This window comes from Camelus bactrianus, chromosome 10 (assembly GCF_048773025.1).
Source record: "Camelus bactrianus isolate YW-2024 breed Bactrian camel chromosome 10, ASM4877302v1, whole genome shotgun sequence".
Lineage (NCBI taxonomy): Eukaryota > Metazoa > Chordata > Mammalia > Artiodactyla > Camelidae > Camelus > Camelus bactrianus.
Genome location: NC_133548.1, coordinates 41,429,427 through 41,449,421, shown reverse-complemented (window position 1 = coordinate 41,449,421; position 19,995 = coordinate 41,429,427). Strand labels below are relative to the sequence as shown.

Sequence of the window (19,995 nt, the reverse complement as noted above, 5' to 3'; positions counted from 1 at the left end):
ATATGGCCTCATGGGTGACTGTTACCACGGAAATGCCAATCAAAACACTGACTATGCTTACAGCATGTATGAGGTTCCTTCTCTGGGTGGAGTTTACTTCAACAGTGAAAGTCTCAGCTCAGAAATTACTCTTTCCAAGTTTGTCATATGTAGAGAATTTCTTTCTTGTATGACTCCTCTAATGAACAAGAAGACATGCACTTTGGTGAAAATATCATTTTCACATTTGTTATATCTTACGGTTTCTGCCATCCCTTGGGGTGGGGCTTTTACAAATTCCCGGCATGCACTGGTGCAGGAGGGGCCAAACATTAATGTCTGCCTGTTGTGTTCCGAAAAATAAAGTTGCGGTGGTGGTTATGGGGTTACACTATATACCCATTTCCAAGAGTTTCACATATTCCAGCTGCTAAGTAAGTAGAATATAGTTCATTTATTTATTTAACTTTGACGACACATGACCTATTTCTCAAAGCAATCTGATGTCACCCACAATAAACTATATGATACAAAAAATGCAAAACTAGGAAAGTGGGGGAATGATTTGATAAATATAAACACCCCTAGCATATAAAAAGAAATACATGCTCCTTCTTACAGTCCATGGTTTGACTCTGAAGTTAAACTATTGAATCTGAAAGCTCATGAAGCCATGACCCATGTGGGCCAGCATCTGAGAAAGCTTGCTTTAAAGAATTGGTCAGCAGCAATGTAAAGAGAATTCCACTCTTCACTCTCACCTCAGAGGACAGGAAGGGGGAACAAATCTTTTCTCCCACCCTCTCCACTCCTCTCCCCTTTGACTCTTACTTGCTTACCCTCCCAAATCTCCCCTCCCCTCCCCACCCTCTTCTCTTTCTCTCCGTCCCTCCTTCCCTCCCTCCCTCCTCAGCTTACTCCTCAAGCTCCATCCAATTCTTTATTGTCTATTACTGCAAACTGTCTTACCCTTCCTTTTTAGGATTGACTCACAAAAGTTTTTAAAAGTCTTAAGAGTCTAAGAGAGGTGCGGGTCTGTAAACATTCCACATTATTACAGTTTATTCTGTCCTTTCCTCCAGCAAACATGTACTGAATGCCTATTATGTGCTATGGTCTATGCTAGGACCTGGGCAGACAAAGGTGAACTAGGCAGGCCTCTGAAATGTTTCCCAGTTAACACAGTGGGATGGGGAGTGCGGTGGGAGGACCCTGCTCCCCGCCCCCACCTCCATCCCAGGTAGGCCCCGGACCTGGTGTCAACACTGAGGGATGATCTGCAAGGCATTGGAGGAGCTGCTTCCTGGTGGAGTTCTCCCTGCCTCCTGGCGAAAGGCCACTTGCAGCAAAGCTCTCAGGAGGTGACTGTCCCGCATGGGGCTGCAGGTACCCTCACTCAGAGGACAGTCGGGGCAGAGGTGCCCACACAGAAAGGCAGAAACAAGCCATGGGTGGCAAGTGCCAAGCATGTAACTACGGACACATATAATTTGAAACCGCTTAAAAACCAGGAGGCATGAAGCCATCAGGGGTAAGTCCTCTAATCCTCTGATGGAATGTCCTAGAATGTCCTCACTCTCTCCTTCCAATGTGTGCAAAATAAACAATAATAAAATCAAAGTGTTCTCTCCCTCATCAGCTCACAGAAAGCTCTCGGCCATTTCTAATTTTCTACAAAACTGTCTTTGGGGGGAACATTCAGTCTTGTGCTGGCTGTGTTTCACTTTAGTGACCACTGGGGAGACCATAATCAGGAGACAGTGGGAAGATTCCAGGGGTCCGCTGGGGTGAATTCTGCCAGGTTTTAATGCAGTGTAAATATTCATCCCTGCTCCCACTCTGAGCTGCCGAAATAGAAGGCAGGGCCTCAAGAAAGCTAGTGGGGCAGCACTCAGGAAAGTTAATGGCGTTAGGATTTAAAAGGCCTCAGGCTCTGGAGCCACACTAATTTACAATACAGCTTTTCACTTCCTAGCTGTGTGACCTTGGGCAAGTTACCTCACCTCTCTGTGCCTCAGTTACCTCATCTATAAAATAACTATTTCTCAGGGTAGTTACAAGAATTAAATGGGTTTATATAGAAATAGGATTGCCAGATAAAATACAGGATGCTCAGTTATACTGGAGCTTCAGATAAATAACAAATAATTTTTTACTGTAAGTATGTCCCAAGTATTGCATGCACATATCTGTATTTTCATTTGCTAAATCTGGTGACTCCAGATGGAAAGCTCATAGAAGGGCATCTGGCAGCTAGTAAAGGCTCAGTGAGTCAGATGTTACATTGTTATTGGTATTTTTGGGGCTAAATGAGTGACTCTGGAATTTGGTTTTGAGGAGACTGTTGTTCTTAGTTCTGAGTCTGAACCATCTGTTGCAGTTAAATTAGGAGGTCCTCACCTTTCTGGTCACAGCCATAAAGCATCTTCCCTGGGCATCTGGCCACACAAGCTCAAGTAATCAGAGTCCCACGGAAGCCCAACTCCAAGTCCCCCTTCACCTGGCTCCACGTCCTGTCTCACCATCTGCATCTCAGGCCAAGTAGAGATGCCTTTTACAGACAGGAGAAGCAAGGAGACAAACCTGGATAGAGGGAAGTGACATTTACTCTGAGTTACCGCACGCGGGGCCCTGTGCCAGACACTTCCTGTGTGTTTTCTCGTAATCCTTCCAGCAACTCTGCGAATGAACCTCAGGATGCGCATGTACAGCCGGGGGTGATAATACCTCCTGGCCTTACAGAATCGCACGGAGGAGATGAGAAAGTGAACGCAAAAGCCCTGAGCGTGGAATAGGGGGCTGATATATTTCTTTTTCTCCCCTCTTTTCCCATTTCAATCCCCACTTCACCAAAAAAAAAAAAAAAAAAGGATTTGTCCAGGGCTGCGCAGCCGGGAAATAGGGGAAGAGACCAACACAGGGCCTGTTGGCCTTCCCACTACACATGTTGCCCTTACCAATTGTCTCCAGGTCTCGAGTCTCACCTCCCCTGGTTCCTGGTGTCCAACAGGCCTCTGACACTCCTCTCTTATTCTTCCAAGCTGCACCTTCCCCCAAGAGCCTCTTCCTCTAGGAAGCCCTCCAGGCTGAACACACAGCTGGAGGAAAGATAGCAGGGGCACCCCTCTCACCCTGCCAGAGGCCCAGTCTCCTCAGGGATCTGTTCCCCTTCTCTGGAGCCAGCCCTGGGCACTGACGGGGCTGGGCCATCTCCTGGCAAGCTCATTCTATATAATAAGCCAGCAGGTCACATTTTGTTCTCCTTAAATAAACCTTATAGAAACAGTTAAATGTTTATTTCTCTCATAAATTCCCAGGAATGCACCACTGTTTCCTAACTGCCTGGGTGCAGGGATAAATATAGGCCAGTGTCACAGCCGGGAATATTAGCATCCCTTCCCCAATGTCACGTGACTAGGCCTGGCGCGGAAGCTCTGAGCAACAGACCAGCCCAGCCGGCCCAGGAGGGAGTGGGGCGTTTAGCTCCTGCACTTGGGCCCTGGCAGATGGACTGGGAGAGAAGGATCCTGCAGGAAGGCAGTGTGGGTGGTGATGTCGGGAGGTCCAGACTGGCATCTCACCTGGGTGACCTTGGGCAAGTTACTTAACGTCTCTGAGTTTCATGTTCTCAAACATTATGTGGAGCTAATAATCCCTATTTTCCAGGCTTGTTTTAAGGGTTGGATGAAATAAAGCACTAATAATGATGATGATGGTGAGGGTGGTGACGGAGGGTGGGCACTGTGCTGTGGTGACTGTATCCTCAGGTCCTGCCCTCACAGCCTGGGCTGTAGACAGGGACTGCCTCTGCAGAGAGGGGCCCCAGCAGCAAAGAGGGCTCAGCACTCTTGTGACAGGATAAAAGGACTCTGGGGACTTGCAAGAAAATGATTGTTCCAGCAGTGAGTCGTCAGAGCATGGGAGAGAGCAGAAGAGCCTCTGCTGAGCTCTACTGGGCCTTGGGCTCCTCCCTGCCAAGCACGGAGGACCAGTTCCCAGCTCCCCGAAGGCTCCCCGGTGCCCATCGTGTGGATCTCCTCACGCACCCATGGCCCGCCCTGCCTCTGGTGGACCCTCTTTCCTGCCATTTTCCACCCTATTCTTAGTGGTCAGGGACCAGCCACCACCAGATGATCCTGCCCTCTTCATCACTGTTCTCAGTCTCACGCCAACAGACGGCAGCAGTGTGAACGTGCACACAGTGTCTGTTAGTCTCCCTCTGTGGAGAGGTATCATCCAGCCCGCCAGCCACTAATCATCATCACCCTCTTCTATCCTCTCCTCCTCCCTCCTGCCCTAACACTGTTCCTCCCTCCATCTCCCCTCCCTCAAGTCCAAGCATTTAATCATCCATACAGCCAAATTATCCACCCAACCTGTCACACAACCATCCATCTCTCTACCCATGTACCCACTCATCGGCCATCCATCCACCCATCCATCCTTCCATGAGCTCCTACCACATGCTAGAGCCTATGCTGAGGGTTGGAGATACATGAAAAGCACTGCCCCTGACCCTAAGTAGCTGATACGCAATCTGACAGGTAAATCAGAGAAACAAAAAATGACAATCTACTCCATTACTCACAATAGGGACTAAGGATAAGTAATTGTAATATATATTCTTGACCATCTGTAATGACCAGCATTTCTAAAGCACTTTCTGCTTTGTCCATAGCTACAATCTCAGTGCTTACTCTCTGACCAGAACCACTAGAAGCCATCCTGGGGGAACTGTCTTCTTGACCTTTTTCAAGCTTCTCTTCCACAGAGGATGAGGCATCAAGTACCTGCCTCCCATCCCTGGGGCTTCTGGTGTCCAGGACACTAGCCTTACTCCTAGGTGGGGTCAGGGAAGGAGGCAAAGGTAGCAGGAAAACCTCAGCAGAAATGGGTTTGAATCTCCCCTCAACCATGACACAACCACGTGACCTTTGACAATTACATAACCTCCCAGAGACTCAGTGTCTTCTTCTATAAAATAGAGATAATAATAATATCTACCTTGAGGGGTTGAGACCACATAGCAGGTACCCAATAGATGTCTCCAATATTTTGTACAACAGATCCTAATGCTTTACTAAAAATGTATTTAAAGATCTCAATGGAGGCTGTTCTTGCAAAGGGTGGGATAAGATAAGTGGAAGTGAGCTCAGAGAGGATGAATCCAAAATCCTCAAGTGGCACATTCAAGGTACTGCCCTTGTTCTAGTAATTCCTTGCCCCAGTTTTCTCATCTGTAAAATGGGATAGTGATCATACTTACCTTCTACAGTTCTTGTGAAGTTACTATGTGTAAGGTGCTCAGAGCAGTGCCTGTCACATAGGAAGCATGGTAGGAGGGTTCTCATTAAGTTAGTTGGGAGGGTTGGGGGGGTCTCCCCTCTCTGCAAAGTCCTTACCAGATTCCAAGTGTTTTACATGCATTATCTATTTTGTCTTCATGTCATTCCTGAGAGAGGATCAATTCTTTGAGTCCTAAACCCTTTTCCCCCAATGGAGAGCACGTATTTCTCCAGAGTCTCCACAGAGGTGTAGACAGAACCCCAGTCCATTGGCCAGTGATGACAAGGCCTGAGCAGCCAAGGGGAAGTAAGATGAAGAGTAAAGTTGGCAACCCCCCTTACACAGTAAAGCGTGTTGTTAAGCTCTATTCCTAGGTACAGCACAGAACAAGGATCCTCCAGTTCCTGATCAGAGAGAGCAAATCAGATCAGAAAGCATCATCATTCAACTGTAAATCCACTGGGAAGTGACCCCCTGAGAGCGGGGCCTTGGTTGGTTAGGGCTCAATAAACACTTGTTGAATAAATTCAATAAACATTCATTGAGTAAATTCAACTCAATTCCATATTTATTGAATACCTACCACATGTAAATGAACAGTTATCCCTTTCCTGTGCGCTCAAACTCCACTACAGTAAAATGGGGCACTTTCTGGACTAGAAAGAAGAAACAATCATTCTAGGCCCATTTCCTCGGCTTACGGTCATGAGGCGGTGGAATCCAGGCCTTGTTATGTGACTCTGGACAGCTGGCTTAACCTCTCTGTGCCTCGGTTTCCTGATCTGTAAAATGGGTACAGTCACTGCTGACTCACAGGGCATTAGGAAGGGTATCTGAGATAACAAGTGTCAACAGTCTAGCCCAGGACATGGTAGGAGCCCCAAGTGTTAATTTCTTTCCTTGCAACTGGATGTCATACTTAACTGCTCTGCAATTCCAGTTGCCTGGGGAGGATGATCTCTGTCCTCACAGTGATGTTACAGGACCCATTGCAGTGATACCTGTGAAAGCTGTTTGTAAACTGTTCTGTGCTGTATGAGGGACTGAGCACTTGAATCTAGGCTCCTATCACCTAACCACTTAGTTGTGTTACCTACTGCACGTTACTTTCTAACCTGTGCTGAAATTCATCTATAAATGGGAACAGCAATAGTACCTACCTCACAGGGGCAGTGTGAAAATTAAATGAGATCATGTAGGCAACAAACCTAGCACAGTGCCTGCAACACAGCAAGGGTGCCTTAAAAGTTAGCTGTGGTTAGTGGTGATTTACTGTAACACTTGGCTTATAGAGGAGAAGACTGAGGCACAATGAATAACTTACCCAAGGTTGCACTCGGGGATGTGAAGCCCAGACCCTTTCCACTCCCCCACACAGCTTAAATCTCACATTCCTATGAATCAGAAGCGTTTCCTGTCCCTTCCAGAAATCCCTGGCTGCTTGAGGAACCCTGCTTGGAACTCTTCTAAAAGGACAGCCAAGAAGGATGACGGTGGGGAGCCTGGATGGGTCTCTTACTATGCTGACACAACAGGGAGAGTTCCAGGTCTGCTATGGCAGTAGCTACCACGCTATCCAACTCAGGGCCAAAATGGGGGGAGGCCAGAGCTTCTCGGGGCTCCACACACATGTCCCTTCCCGCTGGGGCCACATGCAGAGGGCTGCTTCTCCAGAGCACACTCCAACCTTATTTTCAGTTAGCTATCAACTGGGGATAGGAGTCAGGGTGGGAGCAGGGATGCCGTGATCCCGTCAGCCAGACGCTGCTGTATGTGAGAGTTAAGCACCAGTTTCCGTCAGAGGATCAGAAAGTGTGGAACCAAGCAGGCGCTCAGGGAGGCCTGGGATCAGAGTGAGGCTTGTGTGCAGTGTGAAGCAGGAACAGCACAGTGGGCTGGGTTTCTAGGAGTCACCGTGCATCCAAGGATAGACGGAGCTTCCAGCAAAGCCTAGGGGCTCATGCACCGTAAGGGACAGCAGACAGAAGGCATTTGGTGAGACCCAGTGCCCCATTCTGTGGTGCTTTGGGGTTTACGTGGAGGTTGGCCCTCTTTGGGAGCAGGGGACAGTGTTCTCTTGGTCCAGGCACCTCTCACAGAGGGCCCCGGAGCCAAAGCTTACAGTGCTCAGGGCAGGGCAGAGACAAGAGTGTGGGCTCTGGGGTCCAGCTGCCTGGGTTCAAATCCTGGGCCTGTCACTTACAAGCTGTGTGACCCTAGAGGAAGGTACTTAATTTCTCCGTGCCTTAGTTTCTTCAGCGACGAAATGAGGATGATGATAGCTACCTTATAAGGTTGCTTGGAAGTTAAATGGATTAATACAGTAGACTACTTAAGCTGGCGGCATGAGGTTAGTTGTCATTAGTGGCTTTGTGGATAATGGAGACTGGGTGAGGGGGTGGTGAGGGGGTGGTGAGGGGTGGTGGGGGGTGGTGAGGGGGTGGTGAGGGGGTGGTGAGGGGTGGTGGGGGGTGGTGAGGGGGTGGTGAGGGGTGGTGAGGGGGTGGTGGGGGGTGGTGAGGGGTGGTGAGGGGTTTGTGAGGGGGTGGTGAGGGGTGGTGAGGGGTGGTGGGGGGTGGTGGGGGGTGGTGAGGGGTGGTGGGGGGTGGTGAGGGGGTGGTGAGGGGTGGTGAGGGGGTGGTGGGGGGTGGTGAGGGGTGGTGAGGGGTTTGTGAGGGGGTGGTGAGGGGTGGTGAGGGGTGGTGGGGGGTGGTGGGGGGTGGTGAGGGGTGGTGGGGGGTGGTGAGGGGGTGGTGAGGGGTGGTGAGGGGGTGGTGGGGGGTGGTGAGGGGGTGGTGGCAGGAGGGATGCCAGAGCAGATGGTGTGAAAGATGTAAGATCTGCTCATGAGCTCAGACTGACCTGCCCCGGGGACTTCCAGAAACCCGTGGAGGAGGGCGGGGTTGTCCAGGTGAAAGTGGGAAGCAGTGCCATTTGGGCCCTTACAGCTAATATTAACTTCTTCACAGGCTTGTAAGGCCCCCTGAAGAGGCCACACTGTCCCAGTAAGCAGAGTCTCTAAGATGGCTGCTGCTGATAGGCTTGGAAAGAGTTGATGTCCTGGTCACACTGCCCTGGGGCCTGGGGCCAGGTGTGGTGCTCTCGGTGGGGCAGAGACAGGCCAGGATGTGTCCAGAGGTCAGGGGGTTGGAGGAGGCTCTGAAAACTGTCATGGGAGCAAAGCCTGAAGGAACTGGAGGGGAAGAGGCTCCGGGAAGACGCAGAAACCGCCCTCCTGCCTCTGGGGAGTCTTCCCACGGCAGGCCGCTGTGAGGGCAGAAGTGATGGGGAGTTGGGGGCAGGCAGGCCCCAGCCTGACCAGAAGGCAGGGGTGCCGTTCACAGCACAGACTTCCTTGTGTGGCAGGGAGCTCTGGGTACAAGTCGCTCCTCCAGGTTCCCAAGACCCACCCCAGGCGACTCCGGGTCAGTGGGTCTGGGTTTACAGGGGAATCTCGGGTTAACAAGTTCCCAGGTGACGGGGGAGCGGGGGTGGGGTGGGGGACACCAAGCAGAATTTTGCCTGCCTGGGAAGAGGGGCTTAGTTGTGATCTGTGATTCCCTTCTATCTCTGACAGTCTGTCATTCTGTGGTCCCTTAAGACTCCAGGCTTTTGTCCTGACAGCTTGTATTCCTGCCAGAACCTCTTGGCTACAAGCTCCTGCCTTTGAGCCCCTCCCTGTTCAAGGGCCAAGCCAGGAAACACTGCTCAGGACACAGCCTCCTCACAGAGCGCATTGTCAGGAGGCTTTCTTTCTTCCTGGATTTTGATTACAGCTTCTGATTAAGGTCCTACAGAGTGTGTGTGCGTTAAGAGGGTGTATGAGGGTCTGTGTATATATGTGCAGAAAGAAAACCAGGATCTATGCCTACAGATTTGTGTTTTGGTGTAAGAAAGCCTCAGCTAGTGCTCGTGCCAGTGATGGGAAATGGGGGCTGGGGCCTAAGGAACCAGAAGTAGGGCTGGACCCCAGGGAGCTGTAAACTCAGAAGGATGCTCTGTTCTTTGCCTGCTTCACAGAGTGGGAATTCACACTGTACCAGGAGTTCTAACCCAGTCCTCCTGACAAACCCCGCTTCCCTGGCTTCCGTTGCTCTCAGGGACTCAGGCCCCGGCCCTGGAGGCTCTAGCCCAGCTCACAAGGCCTGACTCCTCCCATGAGCCTGTGGCTGCCAGAGAAGCCCAAGGTGGGTTGTCTGCCGGGTGCAAGAGGGAGCTGCCCTCTGCTGACGATGCCCGTGGGCTTCTGGAGAACTCAGGGATGCCCAGGGCCTGTCAGTCAGGGCAGGGTGAAAAGAATACTGAATCTGATGTGGCCTTCTGCCTGGGGTCTAACCTGTCCCAGCATCCACGGTCCTTCAGGCCAAAGAAGGCCCTCAAGGGTTGGGCTGAGCAGAGCCCAGAAGGCAGCAAATACACTGGCTTTGGGGAAACATGAGTAACCAGGGGCACAGAAAATTTAACAGACTCATATGAGGTCTCTCGACCAGGATGTGGAGGAGCTATGTCTTGAACCCAGCTTAGTCTGACTCCAGAGTCCACATTCTTCAATCCTGTGCTAATGGTCCTGCCCTATAGGACCTGAGCATCCGGGCTCCAGCTCACCTGAATTCTTCAGGTCCTTCTCCTGCTGGACTCTGGCAATGCAGAGGCTATCAGAGTCTACAAATAGTCTCTTTATTGTCTTGGCTTCCCATGAGCATTTGAAGGAGCTTCAGCAACCATGGGGGCCCCCCTCTCATATTATCGAAGTCTGGTTCTGGTTCAAGGTCACAGGGAGAGTGAGCTTTGTGGGGGCCTGGAATCTGGACTTCCTGCTGTTCAGCTGGGGCTCTCTGACCCCTATGTGTGATGAGCTCATGGAGCCCTCCCCCTGCTTGGCCACCCCTAGAAACTCACCCTCACCTCTGACCCAGGGAAGCTACACCTAGGTGGAGTTTCAAGCCATGATGGCCATAATGGCCAGCAGGCTTTTGTGATGTCTGCTTTTGTGTCTGTTAAGGAGAAGGATTGAAGCGTCTTTTAATTAGAGAGGTTTGGAACCAAGAGGAACTGAACTCAGTGTAAAAGGATCTCTTCACTGAGGGTATAGTTGCATCTTTGTCAATCTTTCTAGTTATTTTTCAGGAACATTTGCATTCTTTGGGAGCAAGGCATCACTGCTGTTTGGGGGAGTTGCTCAGGATCTGGGAGATTTTGCATCAGAATCTGGCTTAAGGGTACGATCATTGTGAGTGAATTGGAAGGAGTCAGGGATGGCATGGGAATAAGTGGTCCAGGGCTGGGGGGTAGGGATGCTAAGGAGACAGAATGTGGGAAAGTTGTGACCTGAGGGTAGGGAGCAGTGACATTTGAATCCAGGTATGAGTGTTTTGCTCGGTGTCGTCCTTCCCTTCTTTAATCTCCAAGCTTTCAGTAGATTAACAAATCTTTTTGTTGGGTAAACCTTACAGCCCACTGTTGGGAACTCTTTGAGGGAACTGTCCACATGTGGGGAGGAGCAGCAGCAGGACAGTGGCACAGCAGAGCACGCAGTCTGGGGAAGGCTGGGTGTCACCCTCAGAGAAGCAGAGGGACAACTTGGAGCCACTGAAAGCAACCTATGAACAGCACCCACCGTGGCCCAGGACGTGGCCCGGAATGGGGCTCAATAAAACCCTGAGCTGGTGCCTGCGGCCAAAGGCATGAGGGCTTGGCTCACTGTCATTTAGAACTTCAAGGGCTCTTCAAGGCTGCCAAATTCTGTAACATCTCGATCCCACGAGCTTGGGATGTGGACACATGCGAGGCCATTCTTTTCTAAGTATTTATTATCTTAGTTCCCACAATTATGATGTGTGAGAAAACAAATGTCATCATAACATGAAACTATTCACTAAATATCTGCCTACTTCTCACATTAATGCTCCCTCATACAATCTTCCCTCACTTAACAAGTGTCTATCCCCCTAGCTCAGGGCAGTTGGGAGACCTGCCAGATGCAACAGGATGATACAAGTTCAGTGCAAACCAACTGCAAAGTTCACAAAGTCTGGAAAAGCATGTCTGAGAACTTTACGTACAAGGTCTTAGAGCAGGGAGGAGCAGATGGAGCCAGGTAACAAAGGAAGACAAAATGATGAGGGTGGTGGCAGGATAGGTCCTTCAAGAGGGAATGATTTGAATATTGAATGATTGAAAGAGGTCCTTAGGAAAATTAATGAAGCCCTTAAAGTTTAAACAACCAGAATCTCTCAACAAAAGTACTAAAAGTAAGATGTGAGGGTCGTGATAGTGTGTGAACAGATCGTTTTGTTGGTATAAAAAATGAATATACCAGGAGGAGGGGTATAGCTCAGTAGTAGAGGACAGGCTTAGTATACATAAGGTCCTGGGTTCAATCCCCAATATCTCCATTAAAAAACAGACAAAAATAAATATACCAGTACCAAAATCGACATGATTAATTCTTCATTCATTTTAAAAATTAGCAGGTAACCACTATTTTGTAATATGTGCAGCTAAAAATAACTCTTCTTCACATCTCTTTTGTACCAAACCTCAGTGAGACCCGCTCATTTATTTTCATCATTTCCTTTTTTATAATAAAATCTCACGGAAACTCCCTTTCACCACTTACTAAGAAATTTCGATCTTCATTTTAAGCAGATTCACTGTAAGTGTCCTTGTGCTGGTGCCCACAACCCTGACATGACAAGGCCCTCCGTGATCATTCTCCTCCAAATCTCTCTCCATTCTAGGAGGGTGGTTTGACTTCCCATGAAGCCTCAGTCAGACACAGACTAGGAGGTTCCACTCAGGGTATGTGGGGGCCTTGGTCAATTCAAACAAACTTTGGGTATTTATTCCTCAGTGTGGAAGCCACACATCTTCCCCAGGCCCACTGCAGCCTGCACAGGCTGTCGGCAAACCCTGCGACCTCAGCCCAGGGTGCTTGGCGTGGCCCGGGCTGGGCTGGCTGTAGGCAGGGAGGGGGCACTTACTTGGCCGGCGGGGCTCTGGGCTGCCTGTGGCTCTCCGGGGGGCTCCTCGTCCTCAGGGATGTGGGGCATGGCAGCCTCCTGGCGGGAGTGGCTGCGTGTGCCCGGAAACTCCGCTGTGTCAGCCCCACAGATGCTCCAGGAGGCCTGGGCTCCACAGGCTGGGGAGACGCCAAAAGGACAAGTCAAATCCGCTCCCATCCCTGACCCATGCTGGGTCCCGTTTTCAGGAGCCACCAACCGTGGAGAGAGCTGGCTAGAGTTTGCAGCAATGAGGGCTAAAATAGGCGAGTAGAAGGCATTTGGATTTGCATTTCCTCCTGCTCTCTGGCTCTGTTTACAAAGTCAGAGGTGACCTTAGAGATTTTGCATCTAATTTGGGCCGTACAGTAAACACAGCCATCCCAGAAGGGAGAAGAGAGCTTCAAATGCCTCAAAGCCATAGCCAATGGAGGACCATTGGGAGCAGACTTCTATTTGTCAACCATTTATTGAGCAGCTACTCGGAGCCAGGCACTATCCTAGGAGAATTACCGACATCACCTAATTTAATCCTCACGATGGCCTCTGACACAGGTATTAATATTCACACTTTATAGATGAGAGAACTGCTTCAGAGAGTAGAAGCCACTTGCCCAAACCATACAAAGAACCAAGCATTTGAATCCAGATCTTCCTGATTTGGAGGCCACTGTATTACACAGCCTGGCTTGGCCGGGTAGGGCAGGAGGAAGTGATGGTGTCTCCTAACTTTCTGCCTCATGGCTTACCTTGGGCCCTTCAACAGCTCTTCTGACCCTCAGTACGGGGTTTCCTCACTTAAGGACAGCCGTCAGGCCTGCTAATTTTAGAGATTCTGGAGGCTCAGCCAGGGTGGATCTCAGGTGCCTTGTGCAGTGCTCACCCCCAGCAACCTTGTGTTGCTTCCCTAAAGCCAGACTTACCCCTTCGGTCTGAAGGGTTTGCTGGGATTGACCTCAGTCAACATAATCTCATCCATCTCACCACAGTGATTGGCCTAGAGATAGACAATAGATCCAGCCTAAGCCAATGAGCACATGGCAGTGTTCTGGGACTCAGAGGCTCTCTCTTGCTCTGGGTGGTGGAGTGTGCAGATGTGAGACCTGGTGCTGCAGACACCATTTTGTTTCCATGAGCGAGGCCAGGTTGAGGATAAAACTGGCATACCCAGAAGAAAGCAGAGCCAGGAGACCTGCAGAGAAATGGAGCTGGAGCCCCGATCAAAGCTCACCTGTAGCCAGAACGCTCTCTGAACTAGCGAGTTACACAAACAACTAAATCTCTCAGTGTTTAAGTCAGTTTGGGTTGGATTTACTTATAACTACTAACTTGTAACTACTTGTTAGTACAAACTACTTGTAACTACCCACTACTGTTACTTGTAACCACTAATCACTCTTCCATGTTTCTTGCCAGTCAAGAGGTTTAGGACCATAATCCATTCAACAGACCTGAGCCAATGGGTCCAGCTCCTAGGCTTCCTCTTAGGAAAGGGGACCAGTCACGTCAGGTCCCTATTTGGAGAGGCAGGGGAGCAAAGTAGAAAGAGCACAGGCTCCGAAACCAGATACCTGGATTTGACTGCCCGCTCTGCCGCTCACTGTGAATCACGGCTTCACCTCTGAGCCCTGGTTTCCTCATCAAGGGAACAGACATAAGAATCAGGATTCTTCCTCTCAGGATTATTCCAAGGATGAAAAGCAACAGCACTCAGCATGGAGTAGGTCCTCACAGAGGCCACCTGCATGTTGGGCTGCAGCTCAGAAGCTTGGCCAGAGTCCAGAGGGCTCTGCCTGGCCTCTTCCCACCCCTAAACTCCTTGAGGTGTCCTGCCCTAGTTGAGTGGGGATTCGAAGAACCAACAACCAGCCTGGTTCTGCAACCTCAGAGATTCCCTGAAAGAGCTGCTCTGGGGGCAGCAGATGAAAACCACCAGAGGCAGGAGTCATCCTCAGACCCTGCCCTCAGCCACAGTCAGGGGGCTGCTGGGATCCACACAGGGGAGATGGAGGACTCTGTCATTTACTGAGTACCTACTACATCCTGGGTCTTGTGTGAGGTGCTGTCTGTTGGAGGCCTCAGGAGGAGGAGTCAGAAAGCCCTGCCCCCACCGATGATACCAGCCGCTATTCCCATCCCACAGAAAGAGCTCCGCGTGGGGAGGCTCAGACCTGGCCATCAGCCACTTCTCTGACAGATGCCCCTAGCCAACACACACCTCTGACTGAGCTCCCCGAGGCAGGCAATAGGTCTGATTTAATCACAGCTACCCAGAAGATTCATCAAAAAATGCTTGTTGACTTGTATTTAAAGAACTGGAGAACTTCAGCTCCGAGGTTAGTCATTATGACCACCATCTTGACTTAGGTCATTCTCTGCAGTGGAAAGGTAGCCCCATACAGCTATGAAACAGTTGGGATGCCCTCTGCTGGCCGGCTCAAGAAATCTCATCTCAAGTAGACTATCCACGAACTGATCCATTCATTCCTTCACCATGAACACTCACACCTACTCTATCAGACTCTGGGCTGGGCGCTGGTGACATAAAGATGATGCAGATGTGGTCTTGGCCCTCAAAGCGCACGCAGTCCACTGGTAGGAGGCAGATGGAAAACAAGATAAGGGGGTAAACACTTTGAAAGTGAGAAGCTGCAGGATCCCAGAAAAGGGTCCCTAACTGTGGAAATTGGGACAGGTGGGATATAGTTATAGGGAAGATTCCACATTAGAAATGATGTTTGGGCTGAGTTACGAACACTGAAATGCTGACTGAATTTCTCTGAACAGAAGAGCTGCAGGCCTAGTGGAGGAGATAAGGCAGGAAGGGAGAAGCCCTACTGGACAGACTTAACCTGGCTCCCAGGAATGAGTGCTGTGTCTCCCAGCTCAAAGGTGAGCTCTGTGATTATTTTCTATCATCTTTACTTGGATTTCTGTAGCAGTGACAACAGTGATGCTGGGCAAAGTATACGGTAGTCGGGTACCATAACAAAAGAGGGGTTTGAGGGTAACAAAAGAGTATTTACAAAATCCAGTTCTACCAGCAAAGTTGGCTACACCTCCCAAGAAAACTCTTAAAATGATGTGTAATGTATGTGCAGGTCCAGGCTGTCTTAATAGGTATATGGTTTCCAAAATATGGGAGGTGACAGTTCTACTTTTCTTTTTTTATGTCTTAACCTACACGAAGTGTATTGTGTTCTGCATGCTAGGAGGGATTCAGATAAACTGAGGCATGTTCCAAAAAGGGAAAGCAGGACAAGAACTATGTTAAAAAAAAAAAAAAAAAACTAAAGACCTTTAGCCTACAAAGGGGAAGGTGCAGGAAGAAATAAAATCTCTTTGCTGATACTTGAAAGCCATTCATGTAATTCTATTGTCCCCAAAGGGTAGAGTCACGGCCAATGACTGAAATGTCAGATCAATGCAAGGGAAAACTTTCTAGTGGCTGGAACCATCTGAAAATGAAATGGGCTCCTCTTTAAGGTAGTGAGTTCCCCATTCCTGGGAGAGTTTCAGCAAAGGCTGAAGCAAGGGTCATAGGATTCCTAACCCACCTCAGGGGCCTTTTCCGACCCTGGGAGTCCCTGAAATCCCAAATTCTTCCGAGTCACAATAAACCACAGATGTGAAGGTCCCACCCCATGGATTCTAGGATCATGGTATTACAAAGTTGCATCAGAAATATCTCTACTTCCTTTCCTTTACCTCCTGCTCCTCAAGAAAGACCTTCAGTCAGTCCCTGGGTCAGAAAGTAAAGTAAAACAGGACTGAGTTAATTCAGACAAGCACTAAGAGGTGTCAGCTGCTGCAGGATAAAGCAGAGTGGAGGCTGGCTGAGGTCCCACACTTGACAGGATGGAACCCTGAGCCCCTTGGGGGTGCTCCGCCTGCAGAGGCCATTCCCACGCTGCTCCAGCCTCGTTGCTTTCTCTCCCATCCATTATTATAAACTCCCTGCTTAAAATAGCAAGGTAAAAGCAGAGGCCCTCCCCCAGGGTGACATCTGGGTTCTGCTGGAGCTCTTGGGCACGTGGACCTCACATCCAACACAGCAAAGTTTAGAATATAATCTCCAGGAAGTGGTGATCTAGAGCCCTGACCCAAAAAAGGAAAAAATATTTAGTAATGTTTGGTCTCCAAGTTGTTCCTTCTTTAACCCATTTTCAGGGCCCTTCTCGCTGCCTCTCCGGCCTGGTCAGTAAAGGGTTAGGTGAGTCATTGCCAAGAGCCTTCAGCTCTTTGGACTCTACTCTTTCTGCCCACAGCCAGTGCTCACATATATAGCTTGCCCATTTTACAAGAAGGAAAACTGAGGTGCAAAGAAGTGAAGCAACTTGACTGGTCCAGTTACCTTTGTATCTGGAGAAAATTATCTAAGCCTCTGCTGGGATAACTATCCAGTCATTCGGATAACCAAAAAGCCCAGAAGTCTCTAAACTATATTTAAATATTTTTATTTGCCCCTGGCTATTCATTAAGGAAAGCCAACTAAGATACTTTTATTCATTTTTATTCATCAGATATGTCTAGGTTGCCTACTGAGTATAAGACTCTATGCTGGGTGCATTTCAGGTGCTATCTTGTTTATTATTTCCATTTTATATATTAAGGCACTAAGGATCAGAGAGGTGCAGCAACTTGCTTGAGATCACACAGCTAATAAGTGGCAGGCCAAGGATTATAACCCAGGCTAGTTGGATTCCAAGGCCCCTCCTCTTTGCCTTCTACTCGGCCTCATCCACCAGGAGTTCTGCTAGAGTGCAGCAGCCGAACCCAACATGGCGACCCTGCTCCACAGAGGAGAGTTGGGGTGCATTCACAGTGGGGATAAAGATAGTGGTGGGGCAGGGGAGAGGAAGTAGCACATTGTCAGGCCAGAGGTCTTATGAGGACAAAAGAGTGGGCCCACCATTAGAGGCTGCACTACCCACGCTGTGTGGGGTGGCAAACATACCCATTTGCCCACCCATCGGTCTATTAGTCCGTGCATTCACCCACTTGCCTTCTGACTCTTCTGTTCTTACAACTGTCCATTAGTTTGCCTGTCTAACATTTCACCCCAGAGAAGCCCACACTTGTTAGGTGAGCCGCACGGGCTCTACCCGTGCGGGACACCTGCAGACTGTGGGGAGAGGGCAGGACGGGCTTCTTTGTTAGAGCGGCCATACAAACACAGGCATGGCCCTCCGCAACTGATGGAGCACCTCCACCCCACATACCTCGGCCACAGGAGGGAGGCGGGGGGCTTCCTGTGGGGCTGCCTGTGTTCCAGTAGGCATGGTGGCCATTATTAAGAGTTATGATTTTGCAAGACACTTTCCAGAGACCATCCCTTAAGTGCTCTCAGCAACCCTTGAGGTGGGTAACGTAAGTATTGTTAACATTATGATTAGCCCCATTTTACAGATGAGGAAACAGAGGCTCAAAGACCTGCCCAAAGTCACGTCGCTCATGAGTGGCAGTGCTGGAAATCAACCGCAGGTCTGTCTGACTCCTCAGCTCCTCGAAGGGCCAAGCTCACTGGCTCATGGGCAGCATTCTTGGCAAGCAGTGGCCTCTTACAATGGCCCCAAGAATGCCTCTCCTAGAGCCTCTTAATCAGTCCAGAGGAGACGAAACCCCTCTCTGAATCCACAGTGTCCGAGGAGCACAGCCTACAAACTGACTGGTTCTCATTTTCTCTCCGTTAATCTTTGGGTGTTGGAAGAGCCAGAGGCCCTTCTGGGAAATAATGGGTTAACCCAGACTCCACTGACCTTTCTGGAATGACTCAGAATTCTCAGAAGGGAGTTTTTTTGTTCTTCCAGTTTTGGATTTTTGCTTTCATTTTAGCAGCACAAAGTATTTGAAAGAGATTAGGTTGCTATTAATACCACTGGTCTATCTCTAGATGAAGAATTCGATGGAGGGGATGGTTTGGGGTGAGTGCACATACATCTCTCTCAGTCCCTCGGCAAATTCAGAGGATGACAGAGAGGCCACTGGAGAATATCCAGTCCTACCCCTGTTTCCAGCCTGCAGGCCCAAACTGGGGCAGGGACTGACCAAAGCCACACCTGTGAGTGAGGAGCATTCAGAGAAGGTCCCAGGACCCCTGCCCCCCAACTCCCACTACCTTCTGGTCTCTTATTTTGAAGGGTTTGCTTTAGTCAATAATAAGCCAATGTGTCCATGATGTACAAGCAGGCATCCCTTGGCAGCGCCTCCCACTTCCCGTCTTCCCTCCTCCAGTGGTCACTCTCTTGGGCAAATGAAGATATCCCAACTCCCTGTGTTTGCCCCAGGCAGCCCTGGACACACTTGGAAAATCTCCTTGGACATCAGAGATCACCTCAAAATGCTGAGAGGTGCCTCTGTGGGGCCCTGGGCCTGGCCAATGGCAGAACTGGGTCCTGCCCCACAACAAGTGAGCCCAAGTTGGTAGCCCCATCCTGCTTCCTAACCTTGGGACGCTGCGAGAGGGCTTTGGACCTTGGCAGACTGGGTTCTAACTCTCCCTCTGCATCTTTCTTGCTGCATTAGTCTCTTCCTAACCTCAGTTTTCTCATCTGTAAAATGGAGGTAACAATACCTACATTTTTAAACTGTTGTAAGGATTAAATTAGGGAATAGACACAGGGTGCCGGCCCAGAGTATACACTCGATGAGTTCCTTTCCCAGTCTCTGAATCAGGCAGCTGAGTTCTCTGAGTCACGGCATCATCCAAACCCAACCAAGGCCCAGAGGGTCTGGTGTTCATCCTGGGTGGCAGAGTTCCTGGCTTTGTCTCTTACAAATAAGGGTTTGGCCAGGGCTTCTCTCCATACTGACAAATGGATAAAAGACCATCAGAAATGATTGGAACTAAACCCACCAAGGGCCATGCGCTCTGGTGCTGCTGATATTCACTCTGCTGGTGGGCAGTCAGTGGCTGTGGCAATGGGTTTAGAGAGGGGACAGCACTGCGGTGCTCTGTGCTGTAGGCATCCTTCCTTAGTGCTGTGGTCAGTCACAGGCCTGTGCTGTGGTCATCCTAGGTCTGTGTTGTGGTCAGTCCTGAGTCTGTCTGGTTCCAAAGCCTCCAACCTTTCTGCCAGCCCTGTGCTGACTCCCAAAGGACAGAGGCTTTAATTCTGTGAGTGAAAGATGAAACCTAGCTTGAGAACTTCATTGAGCAGGTGCCTGGGCTGTACTGGGTAAAGGGGAGAATGAAGGCTTGAAAGGGGCCCAGCTCTCAGCATGTCAGTGGGAGCCCCAGGTTTCCATCCTGAAAGCAGACTTGGATCCAAAGGAGGAGTGGAGAACAGGGTGGGGTATAGAAGGGTGGGAGGAAGAGGCCTTGAGGGCAACAGAGAGGGGAGGACAAGGCACTGGAAGGGACTCCCTCCATGACTTCCCACCCCCAACACAACCCTTCTGGCCCAGGCGCTGGGAGCATACAGCTGCAGCCTGGCGGTGCCTCAGCAAGGCCAGCTCCGAGCACTCCCAACACTCCCTGGGGTCTGCACCCTCTGGCCATGCTCTCCAGCCCTCAGGCTCTCTGACAGGCTCTGCTGGCTGGGGATGCTTTCCTCCCGATTCTGAACCCATTCTAGGCCAGAGAGGAAGCCAGCCTTTGCGGAGACCGGTGCCAGGCCACATGCAGGAGGAGAGGCCGGGCTAGCCCCCAGAGAAGGGGCATGTGAGTGGGCACAGTGCTCAGCTGGTAGGGGGCGGGGGCCACACAAGATAGATGGCATGTCTGCAA

At 50.1% G+C, this 19,995-nt stretch overlaps 1 protein-coding gene across 8 annotated transcripts in view; it reads right to left on the bottom strand.

Annotated features, from left to right (window-relative positions):
• IRAG1 (inositol 1,4,5-triphosphate receptor associated 1) overlaps positions 1–19,995 on the bottom strand; it is a 148,886-nt gene that overhangs the window by 61,892 nt on the left and 66,999 nt on the right. For 5 of the 8 annotated variants that reach the window (XM_074372398.1, XM_074372396.1, XM_074372394.1 and 2 more), the window contains exon 2: positions 12,249–12,406. The exons of 2 other annotated variants lie outside the window; for them this stretch is intronic. In XM_074372398.1, coding sequence (XP_074228499.1) covers positions 12,249–12,317 — 69 coding nt within the window. In that variant the 5' untranslated portion in view covers positions 12,318–12,406. Of the gene's footprint in view, positions 1–2,379; positions 2,413–12,248; positions 12,407–19,995 lie in introns of those variants that run through there. One more of the 8 variants, XM_074372399.1, reaches the window with a different exon arrangement.